Source organism: Argiope bruennichi, chromosome 7 (genome assembly GCF_947563725.1).
Source record: "Argiope bruennichi chromosome 7, qqArgBrue1.1, whole genome shotgun sequence".
Classification (NCBI taxonomy): Eukaryota; Metazoa; Arthropoda; class Arachnida; order Araneae; family Araneidae; genus Argiope; species Argiope bruennichi.
In genome coordinates, this window is record NC_079157.1 from 2,363,247 (window position 1) to 2,390,924 (window position 27,678).

At 32.4% G+C, this 27,678-nt stretch overlaps 1 protein-coding gene across 2 annotated transcripts in view; it reads right to left on the minus strand.

Annotated features, from left to right (window-relative positions):
• The window catches only part of LOC129975659 (metabotropic glutamate receptor 3-like), a 171,145-nt gene that overhangs the window by 45,752 nt on the left and 97,715 nt on the right, over positions 1-27,678 (minus strand). For both annotated transcript variants that reach the window (XM_056088765.1, XM_056088766.1), the window contains exons 4-5: positions 7,582-7,694; positions 4,972-5,165 (exon numbers count right to left, since the gene is read on the minus strand). In XM_056088765.1, the coding sequence (XP_055944740.1) occupies positions 4,972-5,165; positions 7,582-7,694 (307 nt within the window). The remainder of the gene's footprint in view (positions 1-4,971; positions 5,166-7,581; positions 7,695-27,678) is intronic.

The following is a 27,678-nucleotide window of genomic DNA, read 5'->3' on the forward strand; positions in this document are numbered from 1 at the left end:
ACCTTCTTAAGTAGCATAACAACCACAAAATATCTATAATAGTTGAAGTTTTTAAACATAGGGGAGAATAAAGGAGTATTATATTAATACATCATAAGAAAATTAAAGTTAATTCTAACCAATGGAGCACTTGCGAATAGATCAAAAGAATTTCGCAATAAAGGAAATTGCTATTTATATATAATGCTATAGCATTGCAATACAAGATGTTTCAAAATACGTCGTGGCTCGTAGAGAAGTAGCAAAAATAGAAATGTCACGTAGGATTGCCGAAAACCCCTATTGGATAATTTAAAGAGCGTTGTAGCTGTTTAGATGCATTTTAGCCATTTGATGTTTTGACTGCGTTTCACTGACAACAAATAAAACTGAAAAGGCGGGCATGCTAAATTTTCTTCATCATCAGATGTCAAAAGACCACATGTAAGACCACAAAATTGTGTCGTCACTGCGAAGTGTCCATAATTGCGAATCGGCCAAACAACGCAATTTGTCAAAGAATCTTTAAGATTGAATCAGTAAAATGAAGTAGACACAAGTAATATTTATTTGCTATGCATTTTTTAAAAATTAAAATAAACTCCTCCGACTTTAATACACCTATTACAGCGATTTAATAATTATTTGAGTGTTTGTTCAGAACCTTTTTATGGAATGGGTCTCAAGGCACGAATCGAAACTAATGTGCGGTCGCAATATCATCAAAACAACGCCCTTTTAATTTCGTTTTTTGGAGAGTAAGCGGAAGCGGAATTCGGTGAATACGGCGGAAGGTTTAACGCTCAAATTTTCTCTCCCTGCCAAAAAATCGAAGAACAATGAGAGAATGAAATCTGAGCACATTATCAAGCCATTATTACCTCATTTGTTTTCATCTCGGTTTTCTAGATAAATGTAACAAAATTCTGACCGTGAAAAACTTCAAAACATTTTTAAAAGTACTTTCCAGTAACTCTTTTCCCAGTTGGAACTAATTCTTCTTAGCGTTACTATTGAATTCCTCTGATGAAGTTTACCTGGGATATGGAATGAGAAGATGTCATATAAGTAAGCCGGTTTTTGCTTGTCCGGTGAGAATATAGTGATATGGGTTTGATTTACCTGTATACCTTTTCTGGGGTGATGAATGTATGGACTGCATCATAATGGACAGAATTTTGCATTCATATCAATGTCTGACCCATTAGTCGTGGCAACTCGATCATCCAGATGATCTTGGAATGCTATGGCATGGCGAGAGGGGAAAACGGTATCTTTTATGGTAATTTTACTATTGCGATAAATAAGCAGTAGTTTTTGATTTGGATTGAACTTATCTTCTTTTGTTTATGACGAGTTTTTAAACTTTTGTTCCTCACCTTCTCATTTTGTTTTAGAGTGATTTGAAAAGTGCCATGTTTTATCACCTTTAACATTCTATTCCAAGAAGTTTAAAAAAACATTTTCAAAGCTGAAATGCATCTCCACAATGTTCTCACTAAGTTTTGTTTATTGGTTTAAATGTGTACAACAGTTTTGTACTGATTTTTGCGTTATTCAAATCTATTTTCAAGGTAGCACGAATAGTTTCCTTTCGTTTAAAGATCGATCTTTTCTATCATTCTCATTGATGTACAGTGAATTTTTCTCGGATTTCGCGATTTTCTTGAAAAGTCTTGGATGCCATAGACGAGACAAGTAATCCGATATGCTTATCAAGTTCTAGCGAAAAAACAAACAAACACTACAGCTATTCGGACGAAACTCACCACAAACTTGTCTTCTCATTTAGCATGTTTCCGAAGCAATTTTATTTGTCGAGTTGTGCGCTAAATTTAATTGCAATTCTTTGTTCGTATGGTGCAACGTAAAATAATTTTATTTCTCTAATGAATAGCTGTATAGTATGAGTTGATTTTATAAATACATGCGACTTTTCGAAATGCACCAACCAACGAAAGATTCGGGAGCATCACGTATGCGCCACTGAGGGTGGAGATTTAGTAGCTGTCTTAAAAATTCTTTTGCACGTTGTGTATGTATGAGCAGTTGTTATAAAATCAGATGCATGCCGTACAGTCCTTTTTATGAAGATCTGCCAAATAAATCCTCTTCATCAGTTTTCGGCTCGCCATTTCTGTACCTTCGTACATCTTCCAGCTGATTTCTGCTTATTGTACTGACTGGTTACACTCTTTGTCTTTAGTATAATGCAACTTGAATAAGCAGCACAATCTTATATTTCCAATTCAATGATCTCCAAACCAGGAAAAGACATCGAGTATTTCTGGAATTCTTATACTCACTAAAAAAAACATTTTTTTAAAAAATCTTCAATTTAGGGGTTTGTTTTGGAATTCAGATAAAAACTTTTTAAACTGCAGAAATTATTACTATAATTTACTATAATTATTACTATTAATTATTATCAGTATTATTATTGTACCTTAAAAGTTTACTTATACGATAACTTTTAACAATACCCTGGTAAAAACTTGCATATACAGTAACATTTGGTATTGTTGAAAATCAAATGTTTGCGTAGTGTACTTAATGCCTATCATATCAGTATGAATCTGTAAACTACAGGCTCCGTTGAGGATGTGTGTGAAGTAACTCGCGCGCTGCCCGTCATCCGGGTATTGCCACGCGTGATGCTCCTAAAAAGGCATTCTCTCCCTTTTCTTCAGAACGCTAGCACACTCGCCTCGGTGAAGCTTATAGTCAAAATCAATTGTTTAATTTCTTAGGTTTAAAAATAAGTAAGATTATTTTTCTAATACTTTGCAAAAATTGGAGTCAACCACAACTACACGTAACCAAATTACGACAGTAACATGAAAGACTGTAGAATATAATGTTAAACACAGTTATTAAGCTGTTCATTATAACACTATTCACAATAACATGGTACCGCGGAGGCTTGATGGTAAGATCTCGGCTTCCGAACAGGAGAGTTTCGAGTTCGAGACCAGATTCCACCGAAAAATCCGTTGTGTAAGCGGGTCTGGTATACGCTACATCCGTTGGGGCCAAACGTTCCCCTGGTGGTGTGGTGCGGAAGTTTGGAGAGGGGAGTGTCAGCTTATATGCTGTTCTCATCCTCTGACAGTAGTTCAAAATTATGAGGTACGTCCGAAAATAGCATTAGTGTTGCTTTAAAAACGGGACGTTAATATAACTGAACTAACAATACCATGACTCATCCAAAAATAGCCCTCTTGTAATTTTAGGGATATTAATCAAATCTAGCATAATATTTAATAATAAATTAATGTTATTGAAACTATAGGGAAATCCAAGTAGTATACGGCAGCATATTTTTCAGACCTATTTTTTCATGCTATTAAGGGAAAATAATAAAGGAATGATCTCGAATGAAAACAAAAATTCCTTAAATAACTGGGCATTTTAGTTGTTTCAATCTGATGTTTGATTTGCTTATTTACATGCACACTTAGAGTAGCCAAAAGTCTTTTTTAGAAGGAATGAGGCTATAACTCGAAAACTTTTGGAGCCTCATTTCAATCGAAAATAAGCCTTATTTATCACCACGCGTTCCCCAGAGAAGGCGGGAGATGGAGATAACGGACGACACTATTGTCAGTTGTCACGCCACATTAGCAGCCCCAAATGTGTCATTAGTGGAGCAGGTTAAGAGCATCTCGTGCCGCTGCCAGTCGGGGATCTGAAATAAAATACCTTCGAACAGAATAAAATACGAACTTTCCTCTCTCGGGGGACAGGAGCTGGCCGTTTGTCTTCATTTCGGTCGCGAACGGAACATTTGTTCCCGCTTTTAAAAGCTATTCGTTTCGGGAAGAACGGAGAATTTATGTAGCCAGAATGTGACTCACAACATACAGGAGACGTTTTGAAATGTGTCGAAGTTATATATTTCGGTGTTGTTCTGGCAGCATGCCCAAATTAATTTTGATTTTTTTTTAAAGAACAACTTAAAACCTGAAATCAATTCAAGAACATTTATTAAATCTTCTTCAAAAAGTAGTTTCATGACAAAGTGGACTTCAGTTTCAAAAAAATCATTAATAAACTTCGAACTGGCGATATATTTAAAAAACTTATATTGCTTTCGAAAACATATTATGGGCGTTATTATTTTGTTTATAATATGAGTGAACTTGAGGCCATTTATAAAAATGTGCTTCATAGAAAAAGATGATTAATTTATAAAAATGGTCCTTATACAAAATACTATTAGAAATTTAATAATGCTGGAAATTAGCAAGAAATTCGAAAATGATATGAATTATTGTTAATAACAATAAATATACTTGTAGTTTCTATTTAGAAAAACTTAACTAAGAAATGTGTGTACGTGAAATGTGTGTGTGTGTGAAATGCTTGTTAGAAATGTCACTTTAGAAAATGTGGCCAATATTTTGTAAAAAGTTTATTTAGCTAGTAGGCAAGAGAAACAGCTTTCTACTTCATGGGCCTAGGTCCCAATGGCATGGCCTTGTTTCGAGATGAAAGGAATGTTGTCTTGAGATGTAATTACACGAATGATCCACTGTGTGCTTAGAACTTCGATACATTTTGCATTCGCATTGGATATTTCTAGGAATGGAAGTTTAGAGGGGAAAGCCAACTCAAGTGTCATCTCAGTCATTTCATCACAATTCTTAATGATAAGATCGTTCCCAATGCAACTCTAAAATGCTATGTTGGATTATGTCAAAACAGAATGCAGAAATGAATGACTGAATAAACCTAAATTCCATCGTTAAAATAATTAAAAATTTTGGCTTTCTGCATTTACAGAAAGCTCCCTATTGCATACAGCCAAATGTGAGTACTCCCCATTTTATCATCTAGAAGTTTACAGTGTATCTGGTTAGAATGCATTGGAGAGCATTGCGGCTGAATTTGAAACAAAACGGTGAATCTCAAATACTGAAAGGTTGAGAAATGTTACTAAAAAGATAGATTTCATGTGGCAGTAATGGTTGAGGGTGTTTGACATCTCACCTCTGGCATTGGTCTTGTGCATGAGGTTCTGTATGACGGTGTCGTAGTCGGTGTCGGTGAAGTGGTCGACATTAATGCTCTGCGGGTTGGAGAAGCAGATCTCCCTGGGAGCGAGCTCCTGCAACTTCTCGTAGCCCTTGTTGCCGTAATCGGTGTCTGAGTATACCACCGACACGTACGTCCAGTGGAAAGCCCTAAGAATTAAAAAAAATGAGAAAAGGGAAGGAAAAAAAAGGACAAGGCATTCATGGCTTCTTTAAGGAAATATTTACTCAAGTTTTCATTTGATTAAAGCTGAATGAAAATTGTCATGAAGTACACATTTAGCAAGAAGGTGAAATCTGTCCCCGATTTAATCAGAATATCTGGAATCATGTGAACGACAAAAGTGTTAGACGCTTCTCTCAAATCGTCTCAAGTAATCAACTGTAAAAGCGGATTTATATGATTCTTTTTAGAATTCTAGCATGCCCTTTCCAACCCAGGTTTTAGAAGTATGCAAGAAAAATTTCTCAAAATGTTTGATATGCTTCCTGCTCTTCTGATCGTATCGTACTCTTTCTATCTTCAGCGATTTTGGGATTTTTCCAACCAAATATGTGTATTGTTCCTCTCAGTGGAGAAAATTGTTGAAATGTTATTACAGAGTTAAGAGAACTAGTTAAAAAAATAGAATGAGCTTCGTTCAGGCATCGCCATCTTTTTTAGTGGTGCTGGGAAACAGAAAAAAGGAGATATAATGAATGTATAAGCACAGAATTAAGGAGTATATAATGTTAGTGGTTGAATTCTGAAGACTATATATGTAAATATATTGAAACCTTTACACTCTTTTATGCGCATTATGTTCTTTGAATCATTTCAAGAAGCATGTAGATGTCTTTGAGTAAAGTGTTCATATTTCTATTTTTTTATGCCAATGTATTATTTCTTTCTAGTTAAATAATGTTAGGAGTTTCTGAATTCTCATTTATTATATATCAATTTTGTATTACATTTTATAGCGCTGTTAAAATTTATATGAAAGTTATGGCTGTATTTGTCCGACTTGTCCTGTCTGTGCGGGCTTATGCCCGATTTTTTGTAAACTAATCACATATCTTCTTTAGATTGGTAGGGGTTTTCTATCTTTCTTGACATTTAAGTTGATAAAACGCCTGAAAGATGAAAAATAAAGACTCATTTAATATTATACTAAATAATAAAATACAGTTTTCTTTCCTAATTTTTTTCCAAACATGCATAACTAAAAAAATTTTCGTCGTTTCTAGTGAAATTTGAAATATTTCTTGAGAATTTTACTGTAAGAATTGTGACATCATAAAACTAACTTTAAGGGAAAAAGTCCTTAGAAAGCTCTTTTCTTTAAGTGGCGTATATGCTAAAGGTAATTGTTTCAAAAACATTTTTTGGTAGCTAAATTTCAATTAAAAATCCTTTCCTTTTCGTCTTTCACTATCTAGGAATCCTCCTCAATTCTTGGCACATAAAAAAATAGAATTTATAAAAAAAATTAAACTGATTTCGATATTAAATACTATAATGTATATTCTTGTGAATAAATTGAAAACTTTTATCTTCACAGTAGAAATGATTCGCTATTACATTTTAAATTTATCCTACTTGATTTATATTTATGTATTTTAGAAATAAGCAGTATTTTTAAATTTGCATGCAGTCCAGTCAATAAGATTTCTGATTCATAAAGGATAGAGGAAGATTTTCAAATCACTTCTGAATATAATAAATGGAATGGGAATATATGGAATGTAGGCCTTAGTTTTTATTACAGACCATCGGATTTTGAGTGTAAATAACGAATAATAATATTTTATTGAAAAAAACTGACAAGAAGTTTGGAGAATCGACAAACAAAACTTTAAACAATTAAACGAACAATTAAATTGTGCATTGCATTGCATGCAAGATATCAAGTATGGTATCGGTTGGATAGAGAAAGTGTACTTGTTCTAAAGAAAAGAAAATATTACAGAGATATAAATAATAATAATAAAAAACAATAATTTAACAACATTATGTGGTTTAACACATTGCATTATCAAACTTTTAAACAGTGTGTGCGTATTAATAGCACAATTTTTATACATTGACAAAAATTTCAATTCTCGATGGATAACCTAATAACGCTTTAAAAAAATCGGAATTATTTCAAGATAAAATTACGAGGATAGTTAATTCAATTTTAAATTATTGAAAAAATATATCACTAACTGTTAATTTAGGGTAAAGATTATGAAAATAATATGTTAAGCGAAGGAATGTTCTCGTAACTCAACATTTAGGACAACAAATAAATTGTTCTAAAGTGTTTTCAAGGTCTATTTTTGTATGTGTATCCTACTCATAATATTATTATAATCTTTTATAAAATTTGCATTTTTTTTTTCTTATTTAGATACAGAACAATTAATTATTTCTGAAGTATAACATCCAACAAGAAAAAAAAATGTTTATTTCAGCTCTGCGCATTCCAGAATTTATTATATTGCCTATGCTTTGCTTGATATCTCAATATTTTTTTTCCTGCCTCAAACAAGTGATTTTTAGTTCCGTTTGAAATAGATTTAAAACTTGGAAAGCACTTCTTACTTGAGTATTTCCACAATCGCTTTTGCCTGGTTCACATCTGAAGGAACAGTTCTGAAGAAATACTCGTACTTCTCTTTGTTGCTGAGCGTTGGGCTGGTGGACTGATAGCTCACCTAGAAACATAACAGGGAAGCAATTCTCAATCTTCAAAAGTAAGCAACATAAAAACAGTATAAATATTCAGAGAAATTCGATAACTTTTAAATGAAACTTAGTAAAGCATTAACCCATGAGCTGACATATCATCATAAAATGTTAGAAGAATCACAAGAAGCAGAAATGGTGTAAAAATTATAATTTTGGAAATGTTTTTTTAAAAATTTATTCAGTGCATATCTTTATTTCATGGATATATTTCTTAATTTGGCACACAGGGCACAAACGCTATGTCATTGGAAGGATTAAGCCCTGTAGGAGCTTTTAGGTAATTCAAGTTCTGTCCTCCGTTTCTTCCTCAGCTTCTGAAGCAAGATATTTTTCAGCGATTTTTATTTATTCTTTCTATATATAAGGAGTTTTTAAGTAAAAAAATATTATGATAAACTGAAATAGCATAACATGCATTATTGCGCATGCTCTGTTTTTTATTTTGTTGCATTCTATTTTAATGTTACACAGTATTTTAGCCTCTCTACCTTCTTTAGAATAATATAGCTAAATGGCTCTACACTGAGGATGCAAAATATTTCGACGATCTCCACATTTTCAATGAACTCGCCTGGATGATGCAGACGGCACGTGATTAAGTGGAAATGGTATTTGATTGCTGCTGAAGAAGTTGATAAATCATTCTTGCACATACCTTTGCAATGGGAAAGTTGCTGATTTGAGAGAATTTGCTAGAGGGCAGATTCGAATGGCCTGAAAACTAGGAACGAGTATTTTTGGAATTGCACGACTGGTAGGAACTAGGTAGGACACTTTGGAATTGCACCAGGTTGTTCACGATTTGCCATTGTTAAAATTCATGAAAAGTGGTTAAATAGTGATGAAATAAACACCAACGTCCACGCATCATCAAAGAAAAAAAATCGCCGAAGACAGTCCCACTTAGTAAAACAAAATCGGTGCCAGATAGTAGTTCAGTAGACAGCCCAATAGAATGCAGATCCAAGTGCAAGAGTTTCGGAACGTAAAGTTCAGTGCATATCCCAATCGCGTGCCTCTGTTGACCAGGCTTCATTGTCAAATACATCTGTAGTGGTACCGGAAACACCGAGACTGAATCATGGATAAGTGGAAGAGAGTTACCTGGTCTGTTGAATCACGATTTCTTCATCGCGTTTGATGGTCGTGTCAGGGTACGCCACCTTTAGGCAAACAGTTGCTCCCCTCACATACAAAAGATCATACATACAGGTTGTTGGTGACGATATTATGCTTTGGGGAACATTCTCATGAGCGGCTCTTCGGTATCATGGTAACTAACCTCGATGTACAAGCGCCATCAACAGATATACTCGCGCGAATGATCACTGTGAGAAATTCATTCAGAAATCCATAGTTATTAGTAGGTACTAAATTCTCTCTAATGTAAATCATAACTTATCAGACTGGACAATGAAGCAGGATTTGCAGCAGAAAAGAGCATAGCTTCAATTTATCTGTTTCTGGATTTTCCTTAAAATATTCATATTGTTGTGGAAATAAGACCTAGTTTTGCGAGTTAATTCTTCAAGTTAGTGCGTTTGGTAAAGTGAAATCCAAACATGCAGTTACGAAATTATACATTAAGAATTTCAAACATTTTTAATGAATATGTTTAATTCACTTTTCAATGATCAATGCATTCAAAGTTGGTTACCAATTCTAAGAAGTCATACCTCTGTAATATTTGTTCATAAATTTGAGTAATTCCGCATATATCATTTGTTTCCGAATTTCTATCTAAACAAAAATGAAAAAAAAAATCACTTTTTTTGAATTATGACTTTACGAAAACAATGAAAATATTCAAATGTTTCTGTAGATGCGGCAAATTCTTGTTTTAATTTCATTTATTTTATTCTTAGTGAAAAAAACTAATAGGTTACAGTTAGGTTAGAAAAAAAATAACAATTCTTTCACTATCAAACCCATAATGTGAATTATCTAATTTGGACTGCATATTAATTCTAATGTCATTGCCGAATTTGGACTTTGCCTAATCTGAAATAAAAGTAGAATTCTTGTCTAAAAACAGATATATATATATATATATATAAATTTTTTAACAAAAAAAAAATGTAGTTAGATTATTCAAGTGTCTATCGTTAATAAATTTTTTTGATACATTTCACATGCCAAATTTTGACATAAGAATGAAAATAATAAATATTAATTTAGAAATGAAATAGTTTAAATGTAAATTTAAACTACTGATGCATTGTATTAAATCATAAGATAAAAAATCAACAAATAAGTTGAAGAATCAAGTTTTTTTAACTGATATATTTCAATTTGGAAAACTAAATTTCGCCTCATTTTTTGTGCATATCTGTCCATGATAGTTGTTGCATGCCAAATCTTTTTTACAGTAAATGATTATTAACACATGCGAATTTAGTTATTCTGATCATTGTTCTTTCTTTGAAGCTGGTCGAGAGCCATTTGAGTTCATTTTGAGGACCTGAGAACAGATGAAGAATATGCACCACAACTGGTTCAGTTTTTCCAAAAATTTTCACAGCACTAAAAATATTAGATTACAATACTTTTAGCATGCACAGAATATCGTTGATAGACCAGAGTCTCGAAACAAGATTCTAAAAGCATCCTCTTCCTTGAACGGATGTCTGAAACATTTTTTTAAATAATACCTTTTTCAAACCATTTCGGAAAAAATCTTTATGAATGAGATATTTTTTTGAAAACTGTTCCTTTCACTTCCAAATAATTGAAATTTTTAAAATTCGGTAGAAATAAAAACAAAAATATGGGGCTTAAAAACCCAATGCACCTCATGAATGTTTATCTCGAATGAGAGAGAAAAGCAAAGAAACTCGGAGTTCTCAATTGTCCTTGCACCAGCTTTTTCTTGCTTTTGCGCATCAACAGTTGAAGAGATCCAGTGAAATCAGGCCTGAGTAGTGTTGCAGCAAAACCGAAAGTCAAAATACACAAATTCATTTTTTTTTTATTAAATGGTTATATTGACCAGCACGCATTTTTCAACTTATCTTTGGTCCTCTAATTCTCTAGATATGCCGTGAACGTGTTATAAATTTCGTTTCATAACAAAATCATTAATGTTACTTAGAATCTCATTTGATTTTCATGATTTAATTTCAATGAATGGCAACTACTGCTCATCTTTTATTTTTGTAAAAATCAATCTATGATTTTCTTTTGATTCTCTTAAACGAATGCAATGCTATCTTTGAAAACTTCCGCCTCGAAGATTTTAGTGAATCTATGCATTTTCCTGTGACCAAGATAAAATTGCAACCAGCTAAAAATCTAGAAATTTGGTATAAGGCCCTTTCAACAAATTGTAGATTTCAATCAAAAATTCGACAGATGGCGTCAGTGAAAAGCCTGTTTACTTCAAAAAAAAATCAAATAAATAAATAAATGAAATGAAGAATATCGATTTATTATTAGAACTGCAGATCATTGTCAACTTTTGAACCTAAAATTTTGAAAGGTTGACCGTCTTTTGACCTGACGAGATAAAAAAAAATGGATGAAATTCGGAATTATATGCATACATTATTGAATTCAAAATCTATGATTCGGTTTCTTCACTGTGGTACGAAATACACAAAGCGCCATATTATGTAGAATGTGAGAAAGTCCAAGAAAGAACGAGAATGCTAATTTAAGGTTGGGTTTTGAGAATCACCTGCATCATATGCTCGATATTTTTTTAACGATGTTAAACTTCGCTTTAAATAGCTTGCGAAAATGGAATTAAAAATGAGATTGGAGTTTACAAGAACCAATTTAAAAAATGCACTTAAAATTAGCTTTGTTGAAATTTTCAACATCATTTTAATATTCTACTGATCCAAATCGTTGGGAAACTGAAGTTTGAACTGATTGATCATGCTTTACTACATTTTTCATGAAGAACTGCTGTGTTTGATTGACCACAGATTGCTTTCCAGTTGGATTCAAAATCAAACACTTGATATCACAAACGCAACTGTTCCAAAATACAACTCTGTGTTTTCTAGGGAAAAAAAGGCTAAACAGGGGAAAAGAACTCTTCTTGCACGTGTTTGCAAATTGCTGTGTCGATGAATCGGAAGTTACCCATTCTTGGGCGGAAATGAATTTTTTGCTAACATGCCAGTGAATCCGATTCGATTTGGAACCCGAGGTCCTGTTTAAATATGAAAAAGGAAAGCGCATTTAAATCCTTTCAAATTGCAAAACACTGATCCTTTTCGAATCTGAAACAAAAGAAAGACACATTGAGAGGGTTCTCTTTTTAAAAGCTCGTTTCAATTTCCTTTCTTGTAAGCAGACTTCTTTTCGCGAAACCTTATTTTACCAGAAAGGCTCGAAAAACACGAAAACAAACACTTCGCGTCGTTTGACTTTACCAGAAAAGTAAACGCTGTCGAGGCAGAAGAGGGTAAATATTTGAGGAAGAGGATGTGTAGGAAGTGCTCATACAATGAAGCATTCTCTACTGATAATTCTTTGAAAGCCAATTTGCCTTTTAAAGTGGAGAGTGAAGTGCAAAATATTGAAATACGCACTCAAATTCATTATTATAGCTTTACAAAATGCCATTTAATAAAAGGTTTTACTCCAATTTTGTAATTAAAAGACGTGCACGAAAGGAACGAATTTAAAAATGAAATGATAAATAATTATTGGATTGTTAAGAAATTCAGAAAGGCTTAAAAAGATTAATTATGAATCACGACAAAGAGAGGATTAGCGATCGACAAACGTTCAGTATGTCGTCATTCATTCAGGAACAAAACAATTTGATAATAAATCAGGTTTTCAGCAATATTGAAAATTATTACTGATGGTGTGGCAGAGCACGAACAAAAATTGCAAAAAAAGTGTGTTTTCTCCACTGACAATTGTGTTCCTAAATGGAGGATAACACATTTAACATTTAGAATCCGTTTTTCCATGAATTATCTTATTTCAAAAAGTGTAATACTATATTATTATTCAAATCTATTTTATGTAAATTGTTTCATTGTTTCTTTTCTTATCCTGCCTATATCTTACACAATGAAATGTTTAAAAGAGATAGTTTTTATTGAATTTTTTTTATCTTTACAAGGGAAAGAAGTGTCGTAAATTAGACCTAAATATATTAGTAATTCCTCTTGCATTACTAAATAGCATTACTTTGGCAAATAACTTTAAATTGGAGGATTAAATAAATAACGTTGAAATTGGAGGACCGGAAAATAAATTTCTGCTTCATGACAAAATATCCGAATTTATTTTTACCTGTCCTATGGAATTTTAAAACATCTTGCTTTCATTAATGACAAAATAAAACATAAGTTCCTGCTGAAAGGATACAAAATTAATTGCTTTCATTGGGAAAATTACATTGGATTATTTATTCATACATTCCAGCTGCATAAACAACAATTCCTTTTTCTTTGCAGGTTGATAACGTTCAGTGCAAGAACTATCATTGATTCAGCAGATATGTAGAAAATAAAGGTGAAGAAAGTTTAATTTAGCTTAACTGACCATTTTAAAATACTACGGTGGCTATTTGGGGATCGACTTCATCGCTTAGAACACTAGTCAAGACACGAAAATATTACTTGAGCCGGTTAACCTTCCTCTTTACTTTTAGCTATATCAAAGTATAGATATTTGGCCCTCAACATAAGATTTAACGAGCACTATTTAGCTAGACAGATTCTAATTGGAACCCTGTTTGCTTTCTCGAGACTCTAAAATTATGAAACCGAATCCCGATTTGATTAAGAGAGGCGCTGCATTACATTTATCTCATGATCGGATTTTAATACTATACGTTGATTTAAAGTAAGTAAAAGCACGCACTGACCTTTACGATGACTTCCCCACATGCTGACTGGCACTCTGCATGAGGATATTAAAAAATGCATCTTATAAGAGATGTCTATCTTAATATGAAACTTCGATTATGGTTCCGAGAAAGTCCCCTGAACTATTTCCAGAATTAAATATCTTTATAGTTAATTCTAGAAGAAATATTTCTGTAGTTAATTCATTCTTTTAGTATATACCATTATTTTAGATATTTTTAGCCTGGACATAAGGAAATTATAACTTATGTTTATTTTACAATTTAAATACGAATAATGGTGCTAACTATTAAAAAAAGATTTGATTGCTCCTATGGTGGCTTGAACGTTCTTGGGGGCGCTCATAAGTCTCCCATTTCTGTTTATCTTTATTACATTATTATAATTTTTTCATAAACTAATATTCACACACTTTGAGAGCCGGGATAGGAGGTATTCAACTGTAAAATGAACTGGAAATGCTAATTATGGAATTTTTCAGGATTTGTTTTTGAAATAGGCCATCGCTGAGAAAATACGAGACCTCCCTCATCCCCCCCATTCTTCACTATGTATCATAAGCATAGTAAATGGCAATATGTCACTTTCCAAATGGAGTGAGCTCCATTTTCAACAATACCTTAGTTATTTCCAATGTTGTGGAATAGTCTATATACGTAAGAAGAAGCAAGGTGATGCCAAGTAAGATAAGAAGATATTAACTCGCTTTTCTTACTTACAAGTTGCTATTGAAATGGGTTAACTGGTTAGATTGCATCTGCAAGCAGGAATTTCTACACGCCCTTCGTCAGCCCAATTGGTGCAGATTTCCTTCATGCTGTAATACGCTGCTTCATAGTATATAAAATATAATAGTGTTTCAAAATTATTAAAGGTATTTTCATCAATAATATACGTTAGCAGTAATATGAATGTGTACATCATTTGTAATTATATGTTTAAATAAGTCCGGTAACGACTTTTAAAATAGTTGACATTAAGAAATGTTGAAAGCATTTAATTTCATAGCATATAACCCAACATCTAGAATAAAAACAAATCTCGAATTAAATTAACTTCTTTAGAAAGAACAAGAATATGTTCAAAACAAAAAGGGATTAACAGAAAATGTTGAGTAAGCGAGGAAATCTGATCCACCTTCTTCATTGCAAGTAGAAATTATGGTAAACATTTTTCATTGTGACATTGAGAAAATGAGGGTAATTGAATGAACCGAAATGACGAGAGAACTGACACCTTGTAATTTACGACATTATTAAAGGCAGGATGTCATTTCCTTAAAATATGTTGGCAAAAGCGAGAATTAATAAAGGGGTAAAGTTAAAAAGGAATACAAAAGTCTTTATATGCATCTGACAGAAGCTATGGTATTTCATTTTTGAAAGTCGTAGAACAAATCATTTAAATGTTGTGAACGACGATTGCAAATATCCTTAATGAAGAGAAAAGTACTTTTATTCATTTTAAACTTCACACTGAAAAGAGATGCATATTTATCTCAAATGCATGTGTGCTATGTAAAATCATGTTCAATAATTTAATAATAATAGAATAATGGAATAATAATAATAGAATTAATAATTTATCTGACATCACCTGCTTGAAAGAATAAAATCACATTTCTAAATAGTTCTAACTAAGCAATATATCTTCATTTGCTAAATCATTGAAAATTCTATTAAGTTATCTTTGATTCTAGCACTCTAATATTACTAATACTGCTATTTATAAATTTAAATAATTTCTTTTTAAAATAATTCAGTGTAAGTTTAATACTGATTAAACATACCACGCTTTCTCTTACAATACTATTTTAATCGATCTATAGAGGTATTATATTTAACTTACAGGCAGATAGCAGATATGTATCATACATTTATATAAAATTTAATTCAAATTCTATTTCTTTAGAGAGATCTCAAATAATGAAAACAAGTTGAGGTTTCATAACAAGGTTCTAATTTATTATAATAATTTCTTATTCAGGAAAGACGATACTGGGAAGAGAGGGAGGAGGGTGCAATTTATTTCTCGCCGTTGACCTCACACTTCCCTCATTAGCAAGAGAGTAAGATTTTTTTTTTTGACAAATCTCCATTTCGGAAAGCTGATGTTAAGCGCTGTACATCTTTAAGTTATTATATAAAACCAGCCGAAATAAGCGATTTTGTGCAAATTTGATGACCAGTTGAATCGACAGAATGGCCGCCATCGGATTCATTTGTCATACATCCCTCTTGTAGAATGCAAGCGAAATGGATAAAAAATAATAATAATAACAACTTGTAAAATAAATAGACCTTTGGTAAAATAATCGACATGAAGAGAAATAAATCAGATGTTGTCTTATTACTGACTGTTTTTGAAAGATCGATTAAGAAATCCCCATTAGGAAAGAAAATACATGTGGACTGTAATTTTTATCGATTGTTTTGATCATAAGTCGGTAGAATTAGAGAAAATCAGAGTACTAGTACGCTAGAGTGAGGAATTAAGTTATAACAATCAACACATGAGTGCCTCGTTTCTTCCGTTTCACAATCACTTCAACATTTAAAGAAAAAAGAAATACTTTATTAATTCCAGATTTTTTTTGCAGCAATAAATTTGCAAAATTGTTAACTTATTATATTTTAGTTTATTTACTATACTCTGCAGTCTATAATACACACACACACACACGGTCGAAATTAAAACACAGTTACTCGGAGCTTTCTACACAGCGAACTAATCAGTTTAAAGGCTCCAAAATCGTTCAACATACTATTCAAGACACGGGGAAACGGATTACGCGAAAAAAATAGTTCCAGAAACACCGATAGAGGCTCGGTACAACAAAAATATTCTGAAAAGACTCAAAATACTAATTTGTGACACGTTTTATTCGAACATATCAAACATTAATCACAAGGACCTTATCGATGAAAGAAAAACTGCTCAATATGGTTCCCTTCTTCCAGATGTGAAATTTGCATTCCACGGGCAGCTTGCTCAACTGCGGATCTTTACTGGTCGATCGAGAGGCTTCCCAAGTACAGAATGGCACTATCTTTCAAATCTGCCAAGTTGTCCTCGATAAGTGAGAATTTTTAAGTATCCCTAAAGCCTGAAAATCACAGGGATTAAGATGCGTAGAAGGAGATGATTAGGTTTTAGGAAACGCACGGTTAATTACTCTATCATTAGTAAAATGTTGCTGAAGAAACTGCTGTACACAGAGTCCAATGTGTGGAGGCGCTTCGTCTTGCATAAAAGTAATTGAATCAAGACAAGGCATTGGTGGTGTTGCATTTCGGGTACAGCAAAATTTTGAAGCATGTTTTGTTACCTCCTGGTCTTTTGCGTAAATTCTCGAAGTGCAGCTGCAGCATTTTCTTTGTTTTCGTAAAACAATTTCTCAATCAAAGTGCGAAGCCATCGCTAATATGAATGATATTTTCCCAGCTTTATCCATTTTATGCCTAAACAGTACCCGCAAACCAAAGGTTTATGCAAATTTTTGTGCTTACAGTGCGAAATTGCAGTTACAATGACAGTTCCAGTTTCCCCACTTTATTATTATTATTATTTTTTCATTATCCTGTCTTTCTTCATTTCATTTATCCAGTCGTTTCCTCTCTCAGCAATACATTTGTAAGATTTTCTAATTTATTATATACTATTTCATTATGGTAGTTTTTCTTGATCTTTTAACGGTTAAAAGCAATTTAATAAAAAATATGCAACTATCTGCCATCACTCTTTTGCAATATATGCTAGCTAAGAAGAGCATATTGTCGAAACTAAATTACGTGGATTCAACATAAATCAATAATGCAAGTAAAATATCTAAATGGAAATTAGACTTTCAGAACTGTAAAATATCTGCTTTTATGATGTCTAATTCCTTAATCTATTTTTATTATTTCACTAATAAAATATTACTGGCAGAAATCTGACTACAAAAAAGTAATTTTACATGATATGGAAGGTTGTTATCCACAATCAAGTTTTTTTTTAACCCAATAATAATTCTTTTATCAATACTTGCATCACGGCAGAAACAATGCAATTCAAAACGCTTTCTTTAATGACTTATTATTAGAGGTGGAGATTAATAGTATAAAAAAATATGACTGAGAGAATATTTATACCCATCACATTGAGGAAAAAACCCGGTATTCATTCAGTAAAAAATATTTATTTTTTGAACATATTCAAGATTTCAATTGCTGCATTAAGAAGTTAAAAGTAAATTCATGCTGTTTTAAAAATGGAAATAGATGAGTTCGAATTTTAAATATCGATTTCTCTCTTTTCAATATAAAGCATTTATTTTTGAGTTTAAATGTATTCGTGTGAATAAAGTACATAAGAAATCTACTCATTTCAGTAGCTCCTGTTTTCAATAGCATATTTTTTATATTAATTTTTAATAAGTGTCTTAGGCGATACATATTCCATTTTATTTATTTTTTTACAAATTCGTTTAACCAACTTTTATTCAACATACTAAGATACAGGTCAAAGCGTAAAATATAATTTTTTTCCTAATGTGAAATATATTGATTTTTTTTCAAAAATTCCTATCCAGGAATAATTTAAGGAATTACCTGGCATGTCTAATGGTCAATCATTCTTACGCTTTTTGCTTCTAGAGGTAGCAGCAAGATATAAACAAACAAAAAAGATAAAAGCCTGAAAAGAAAGAATTTGAAGCAGGTTCAAAACAATCTCTCCCGCACTTGCTTTTTTTCGGTGTATGGCGAACGGACATAATAAAACTGGTGTACGTCATTTGAAGCTAAATTGCAGATGATAGCATTCGGTACTTTTCTTATTTCCGAATCTATTAGGATTAAAGGATTTCTGTGATTCCTGTCTATATCTTACATAATGAAATGATTAAAAGAGATGACTTTCAATCCTTTTTTTTTAAATCTTTACAAGGAAAAGAAGTGTCGTAAATTGGATCTAAACGTAATAGTAATTCCTCTTGCAATCTGACATTTCAATGTTCGTACTAATAAAGAGTCAAAATTTTAAGAAAGGAATCTTGCTTTCCTTGTTCAAAACATGAGAGCCTTTTTTTTTGTCATATGTAGACGGATGTACTTAATTGCAGAGAACCTCTCCCGTCTTGGAAAATTCTAGGCTTTTTATTCCTTTTTCGCCGCCAATACGGATTTCATTGCAACGATTTCGATGTCTGATGATTCGCTAGATAATTCCGACGGTTAAACTGCACAATTCCGATACTTGGAGTCGTTACAAGCGGATGCATATATCGGGATTTAATAGTGATTACTTATAAAAAGATAGTCTGTTATATATGTCATTCAGAATTTAAACAATAACATTATATTTTGTATTATGCGAAATTGCGACAGTTAAACCAAAGAATCTTCTCAGAAACTTCCTTTCCACTTGGAAAGTTGTTTCGATTCCGGAGTATTGACTATTCAACTGTAAAGTACTATACAAATAAGGACCAACTTCAGGCTTGTCACATTTTTGTCTCATTTTTCATATCGGTTCTTAAAAACCCTTTTCCACTAACATTTCCAAAAAGAAATTTTAAATATTAAAATAAAGCAATTAGTTTTGAAAATGTTCTAAGTCTGTGTGGAAATAGTTTTTTTTTTACAAATGATAATTTTTTTTCATTCTTTCATATTTAACACAGATTAATTTATTATAAAATGTGATTTACTGTTATTTTTAGAAACTCGATATCAAAATGTTTAATTAATTTAACATTTTAGGATTAGCAAGATATGAGTTTCCCACATCTAAGGGCTCTAAACTATACCGTACTGTTTCAATTGATTGATAAAATATATTGATTTGATAAAAATAATTCAAATAATGAGCTTGATATTTATCAAATAAAAATATTTAGCACGTAGAACCACGGATAGATTTGTAATACACATAAAACATTTAATATGCTTTATGAATGTTAAACAATATAAAATAGTAGCACTGGAACTGCTCAACATGTCCTAGTTCATTTTCAATACTATTCTGCAACCGCAAAATCATATTTTCGAAAGCTGATCGGAGTATCAAGAACATGACGCCGAATATTATCCTTCAGAGCTGGCACAGATGCTAGCCTTTGAGGATAGATATTGCCCTTCACAATCAAGGGAATATCCGGCAAACGAGGAGATCATGCTATTGGAAAATGAGGCAGATCATCCATATATATATATATATGTGACATATTATTTTAGCAATTACTTTACACATTGATCCATGTGACGAGGTGCGCCATCCTGCCTGGAAATGATATTCTGAAATTATCCACTCTGTTGAAGTTGTGAAAGTGAAAAATTCCTCAGCATATCACAATACCGTTTCCTGAGATGGAACACGTTTGTATTTAATTTGTAATTATCTCGTCAAAAAGAAAAAAAGAAAAAATACGGTAAAATGACACAAATAATCGTAAACTCACATCAACAGTCACTTTTCAGACTGCAAGGGTTGTTTGTAAATAGTATGAGGGTTTTTCGCTGTTCAAATTCTATAATTGTGAGTGTTGTTCACTGGGGCAATTTGCATAGCTCCAAATGGATTTCCCTTATGACGAAACCAACATTCTGGAAAGAACTAGTCTCTGAATCCCCGTCCTGCAGTAGGGGCGCAAATTTGATTTTGTATAAATAAAAATGCAAATTGAACCGTAATATTTATCGTACAGTGGGATGCTATATATCCTATAACGGAGAATACCTGGCACACTCATGCTGCCATTCGGCGACTGCCCGCTGGCTTCAACTACGGCGGTTGCTGAATTTTTGATTCTTGAAGCTGCTTTTATCATTTACTTTAAAGAATAGAAAATTGCCCAATTGTTTCGAATTTCTATAATAACATTCAGACATCGAACCTCTTTGTATTCTCTTTATACAATGGAATTCTTTTACAGTTGTAATAGACTTCTGCTAGTCGCGGTAAAACAATTTTACCAGTAGTGCTTTTGCTTGTAACGTTGGCAGTAGTAAAGTTTAATACAAAGTTAAAAATTATTTCCACATGTTTCAACAATTATTTTATTTTGTTATAAAATTTACATAATAATGTAAATATCTATTTCAATATTAAAGAGGTATATCATATTTAAGATTATATTTTTAATTGTTCATTTATCAATCAGTTGGATAATTTTTACTGACTGAAAATATATAAATTACTTAGTGTGGCAAAAAAAAAAAATCACTTATTATATTTGAACTAGCAATCAGAAGTTTAAGGCACTCCTTGACTCATTTTGTTTACTCTTCCAGCCTTTATCTTTGAATTTTGGACGTATTCTTCGTCCTTCTTAACGTCTTGTCAACATGATCTTTAATTCTGTTAAATGATCTCTCGATGAAACTTTCGTTTCTTCATCTCCATCTTGAATTTCATTCTATATTTCTTTTTATCTATACTTTAGTTTGTTTTTCATATCCAGCAATCAGTTTTCTTTACAAGATCGCAAACCTTCAAGTATTTTCTTTTGAGCAACTCGAATCACTTTTCTGCATTTTCTCTTTACTTTCTTTGATTGGCTATTAAAGCGACAGAATCAACGTTTTCAGTTATTTTTGTTTCGTACCTCATATACACCATACATTACAAAAACCACAATCCCTTTTCTGATGCCAAATGTTATGGAAAATTTCAAAATCCAAAATCCGTAAATCAACGAATCCATTGTAATGAAGCTAGGCAGGTACGGTTAGGCAGGTAGTCCAACAGCTTCAATAATAAACAATTATGCTTTATTTAACACAAAACAGATGACAAAGCACAGCTGAAGCGTTCACAAGAATAGCACTTAAAGTAAATAGTAGGACACGGGCAGCAAATCGGTAGTAAACAACTTCAACACTCAAAGCGCTCAGAGAAAACATTGATACTCTTTTTGCACCTCGGTTTTTTCAGACTATAGGACTCGTAGACTAAACTCAACACATGGGTGTTCAGCGCACGACTCAATGCTGCTTCAATATTCGACTGACTTCAGCTCTGACTGCTGGCCTTTATAGCGTCCGTGATAGGCAAAGAAAACTTTGGAAAGGTCATCATAACTCGCATTCTAATGGACCTATTGCCAAAATGGCTATTGTTTCTAAAATATTCGGGTTTTTAGTATATATATATATATATACACACACACAGGCTAAGGTGTGTATATATATATACACACCTTAGCCTGGCTCATAGTTAATAGCTTATAACTGCTTTCCAGATTCTGTACAATTCTAATTCTTACCGATACCATATCAAATGTTGCAAGTTCATATTTTAATAATTTCTTTTTCTTTTGAAATTGTTGAAAAACATGCATTTTTTCTTGAAAAATCTACATAACATTCAAGACATAGGTGGGATTATTTATTAGAATGGACTTTAGGTATATGTTATTTCCAAAAATTTAAATTTTGGTATGACCTTCAATTTTTTTAAAAATTAACAACAAAAAGAAATGCACACGATTCCACTTGAATAGGAAAATTTCTAGGCAACGCCTTGTAGTTGGAACTATCATTGAAATAATATGAAAAAATATGTTTTAACTAATAAGAATTTCTGTAAAAGATGAATTTTTATTTGAAGCAATATTTTCTATAAAATGAAAACATCATCCGTACGAAATAGCATAGAGCATTGTTTTTTTCAAAAAAAAAAAAAAGGCTTTAGTAGCAGTTAGCATTCTTTCTTACTGTCTTTGGCAGAAATCAGTAAAATAGTTCTCTATTTTCATCTTTAGTATATCCCAAAATTAGTTTTACAAGTCTTTCTTCAACACGATTCGCAACAACTGTCTTTTAAAAATTTTCAATTTCACTTTGTAACCGGCATCATCTTTTCTTGTTGATGGGGCTTTAAGGTGAAAAACCTCGCGAAGGAATTTTTTGTAACGGGAGTTACAAAAGACTAAAACTCGTTGTTTTGCGAAGGAAGAAAAAAGGTTTCAGAGCAGAAAATACCTCTTTGGTGAATTTTTCACCTTCTTCCTGATTTTCGCCGTTGTCTGCAACCAGAATGAACTGAGCCATATTGACCTTAACTGTGGCGGGAAAATTGTCATCAAATAAGGTCACACATTCGGCAGCTAAGTAACAGAGATGGTTTGAAAAATTTTTAACAGTAATCTTACTGATTTCTAGATCAATATTCTGATAATTTGTCAGTTGAAAAATGAATAGCACATAATGATTCGATGTTTTAATCGTTTATGATAGCAACCATACCCGAAAATTCACATATACAAAATCTTTTTATAAGGTACAATTCCCTATCAGACAACTAAAATTGATTTTGAAATAAATAAATTTCAATTACATAAATGGCCCTTACCACCCACCTAGCATGACTTAAAGCTTTTGCTATATGAAATGGTTTCCCGTTCTTCAGAATGTCACCAGAAAAGATCATAGTTAACTCCATTTCGCAGTTACTTCTGCCAGGAATAGAGCTCAAGAAATCAAAATAGATAGGATCAAGGGGTTAGCACTTATATAAAGGTTCCTGTTCATTTTGTCCAGGTTTCTCTAATCTATAGAAACGTGCCATGCCTGGGAAAAAAAGTTGTACTTATTGGAGAGTCCATAAAGCCTTCAAATCTAACTCGGAAAAGCGATGATGGCAAGGTAGTCATAGACTGACTACTCCGACTCGTTTAAAGAGACATGGAAAAATTTGAAAGATCCGACCTCCGCAACAGCAAATTTGGCGGAAGCTGTGGTTGATTCCTAAGGGCCATCACTGGCCAAGGTACTATTCTTCCCTAAGGAAGTACGTCCGATCACAGATGGGAGGTACTTCTACACCACCCTTGAGGATGCACAAACGGGTGGGACCCTCACCCGTTTGTGCATCCTCAAGGGTGGCGAGAAGTAACCACCATACAGGAAGGTTCTCACCCTCAATTATGAGCCCCCCCCCCACCGAGGGACATGATGGCAAGATAGATACAACAAATTATTAGTTACCATCTTTTTAGATTTGTATACAACGACCATTTATTCGACTTGTGTTACTTACTGTCGCATCACAACAAAATGTCTGAATTTATTTTAGATCCCACTTCTCCACTGCTTGGAAAAACAGTAGTGGTCTTCTTTTCTCCTAAAGATGGTGGGAACTATAATTATTCCCAACAATTGCGTCTTGTTTTGAAAGGTTATTACTGCCAGCCTCCCAATCTTTTCACACCTCCGAGCGTTGGAAGCATTTTTATAGCCAGTACAAAACTAATTTTTGGCAGTCCTTCAGACTAAATTTGTGCTGAATTCTTGCGTGTCTTTATTCTCTTAAGTAATTTCGAAGGCATTAAAAAGGAACTTGATTTACGATAAGGTTCTTATCTGGATTCCCAAAAGCTTCTGTCGAAACTAACAATATGCAAAACCCCATCAGTCATTTTATAATAATCAAAAACTTTAAAACTGGGAGAAAAAAATTGAATCGAATATCTGCTATTGTAGCAGTAATTGATGATATTTATTTATTGAAGACAGAACAATTTTACCTGTCAATAATTTTATTTAATACATATTTTTTCACAACTTTATTGCATTTAAAATAAAGGCTGTCACACATCTCACTACTCCAAATACTTCAACAAAACAATCTGACGAAACGAATAATGAGTAAATGGACCAGTTGCCCGTCGATCACAATCGACATAGAACCAATAGTAGTGAGGAACTAAAAATCCTAGTCATTAAAGTCAGAAGGGTAGTGGTTCTCAAGAGCTAACAAAAAACAATCTTCAAGATTTTAATAGATGACCTAAAGGAGCGCCAAGCAAAAAAGGCATATAAAGTCCCAGAAATTAAAAATTTCATCAGAATAAAATTCCCAGCATGAAGGAGGATTGCCAAGAATCTAAATTTACCAGAAAATAAAATAATAAATAAAAATATCTGAATGTACGAAATTTCCAAAATTTCATGGTCGATGAGGTTCGTCTTACAATTGGGCGATTCAGTTAAAATTTTGCACACATCGATTTTTTTTTTTGCTGATTCAAATAAGATGGAGGATGGAAGGAAGTTTCTATACTTTAGTAAAATTAGAGCCATCCTATTATACACGCTGTCTTTTATGCAGGTCCACAGGTAAGAAGAGCTAGAGGCACAGATTGCTGAAGGTAAGATTTGGTGATCTGGAAAAAAAAATCACTTACAATCACTTAAAATCATGTTACTTAACTTCTCTGACGCATCGTTCTGGAATTCTCGCTGGAAGTGAGGAACCAGAAAATTAAACCATCCTGGGGAAATAACCAGTGTTTGGAGCATAATCAGGTATGTAGTCCCCGTCACAGGTTCCCTCGAGAATAAATAAAGTGCGTAAACTTTGGTGAGAATAATGCCGCAAGCGCATTCAGCTTTAAAATGCCTTTTTCATGTTCAAATATTATATCGTAAATATCAGCCTCTTAAATTCTGACATTATTGTGATTCACTTTACCAGATATATAAAATATTAATGGAAGGGAAAAGCTAACCTTTCAGAAAAAATATTATCTTTCAAATCTTTAAAATTCTGACTTTTTTTATCATAATCTTCAGAGTGTAGTGTCAGGAACTTCCTCATCTTATTTGACTTCAGACGCAGGCGGAAATACGTTTCATATTACTGCTTGCGGAATTCTAATCTTTCTGCTTTTACTTCAGCATAATTCGGGTTTGTCTCAATATTTTCATTTGGCATGCTGCGCGAATAGAGCTTTTCGTTTTGTATATGTAATCATCTTCCCTGAATGTCTTTTGAAATTTTTCATATCTGGATCAGAAGTTGTACATCGGTGAGTCGAAATTGCCCCTGAAATCCAACAAAATAAGTGATGACGGCGAGGTAGTAAAACAGCTTATGAGTGAACATTACCAACTGTAAATCTGTTTTATGAAGATGCGATCACTTATTTAGCTTTCATTGAAATGTAAACTGCACTGCAAAAATGGATTGACTCTTTGCATACTGAAGAGCACAAAATGACTTTTCCTAAGGCGTTTTTTGTAAACCAAAAAAAAAAAAAATAGCGCTGCTTTTATTTCTGTTATTCGAATATATTAAATATACAATTTAGAACTCTCCTCTATAAGTGTTTCTATTTATTGTCGTTCATTAGAAATAAATATTTTAAATTTGCTCCGCTTTTAGAACAACTATGAATACACAGCAATTTAAAGTCTGATATTTAAGAGTTTTATTCCACAATTCTTTCCATTTCCTTTGGGAAATCTCGGCTTCAAGCTACAAAGGGTCTCCAGGTTAGGTTTGATTTTATAACCAATTTGTATGCGGTCTAGTGCTCGTTAAATCCCTCAACACTAAATATCTCCCATTTAGTTTGACTTGAAAGTTTGGAGAGGAAATTATCTACTGGATGTTTCTTTCTTCAGATGTTCACAGTCAAAGTTTATCAATCATATCAATCATTTTTTTCATAATGCTCAGAAGGTTTAATGAGATGTTGCCTTAACATCCTTAACAATTTTTGATAGTTGTCAGCAAATTTCCCAAGAAATCAATATATGTCATAAGTTTTTTTATGTGTTTAAATTTTCATGTAAGAATTCACGATTTATTACGGTTGCTTAAGATAAATCAGAAGTTCATTTTTCAGTGTTCGAATATTTCAAAACGACATTTGAAATCAGAATCTCTTTTCCGTTTATATCTAATTTCCAATGCGATTTTGAAAAGATTTTTCGAAATTCCTCTTCCTACAATTTTCCAATAATTAAGAAGTATTGAAAACCCTCCAGGATGAAACAGATATGAACTTAATTTGCCTCTTATAAACCACGTCTTCCATTTCAAAAGGACGCTGACGATGGATGATTGCGGAGCGCTTTTGGTTTTATAAATAAATCGACCTTCATTTGCTGCCACTTACACAGATAGCACTTCTTTCCACAATTTTCGTGGATTGAAATTTTCTTTTTGCAAGTTCCTTCAAAGCAAAAAAAAAAAAAACATTTTTCTTTCAGAGCAGATTGATTGTAAAATATTTCCCAGAATCTAGAAAGAATAATCATGCTGAATGAGATGTTTTTCAGCGAAATCCTTCTAATTTAGAGAAAATAAAAGTAAAAGATGAGGCATTTGAAACGAGTTTTGGAACATTTTTTTTGAATACAACGAGGGTTTAAATCTTTAATTTCTTCAATTTTTCTTCTCCCATATGGGTCATAGACGATTATTTACATAATTTATATACACTCTACTATTCAGGTATATAAATCCATTTCTATTTCTATTTCTATTTTCTAGATTTTAAATGCGCTTAATTTTTCCAGTTTCATTTGCGTAGTATTTTATAAACAAAAATTTAAAAAAAAAAATTCTAACTTTTGCCCGTGGTTTTCTCAGTTTGAAATATACGCATTATTTTAGGCGTTAAAAAACGATAAAACGGAAAACAAGCATTCTCTTTCAGATATTCATATTTTCATGATTCTTTTTTCTAAATTTTATATCTTGTAATTATTTTTGGACAAGCAGAACGCTTTAAAAAGCTTTAAAAAGAAATAATTAAAATATAAAGAGTTTTTTAAACAATTAGGTTCTCGAAGAGGAAAATAATAACTGAGATAAAATAAACTATGAGAAAAAAATAAACGTTTTTAAATGCAGCAGTATGACATATAAAATTAAAATATAACTTCCGACACAGATTAAGAAAAAACTTCGAAAATAAAGATTTGGATCTTAAATGAATCCAAAGTTTTCGAGGTATTTTTCAGTATATAATAACAGGATCTCCCCAATAAGCTGATAAAATGTTAAATATAATTTTTGATGTAAAATTAACAGGTGAAATATAATGTACCAAATTCAGATTAGAGTTTGAAGAAAAAACATTTTTACTCACTTGCTACGAGAAGTGTGGAGATGCAGAAGTGAAAAGACTATTTAAAGGAGAAACAAAGTTCAGGAAAACAAGATGACAAAAAAATATAGTTCCGGAAGACAAAAACATCACTGCTTGAAAAGAATTTCGAAAGTGATGCCCAACAAATTTTTTTAGAAAATTTACATGCTGATGTTAGTACCAGCTCTCAATGAAGATAGTACAAAAAGTAGATATTTGTAAAGGTTCGTTCAAAGTCAATTCATC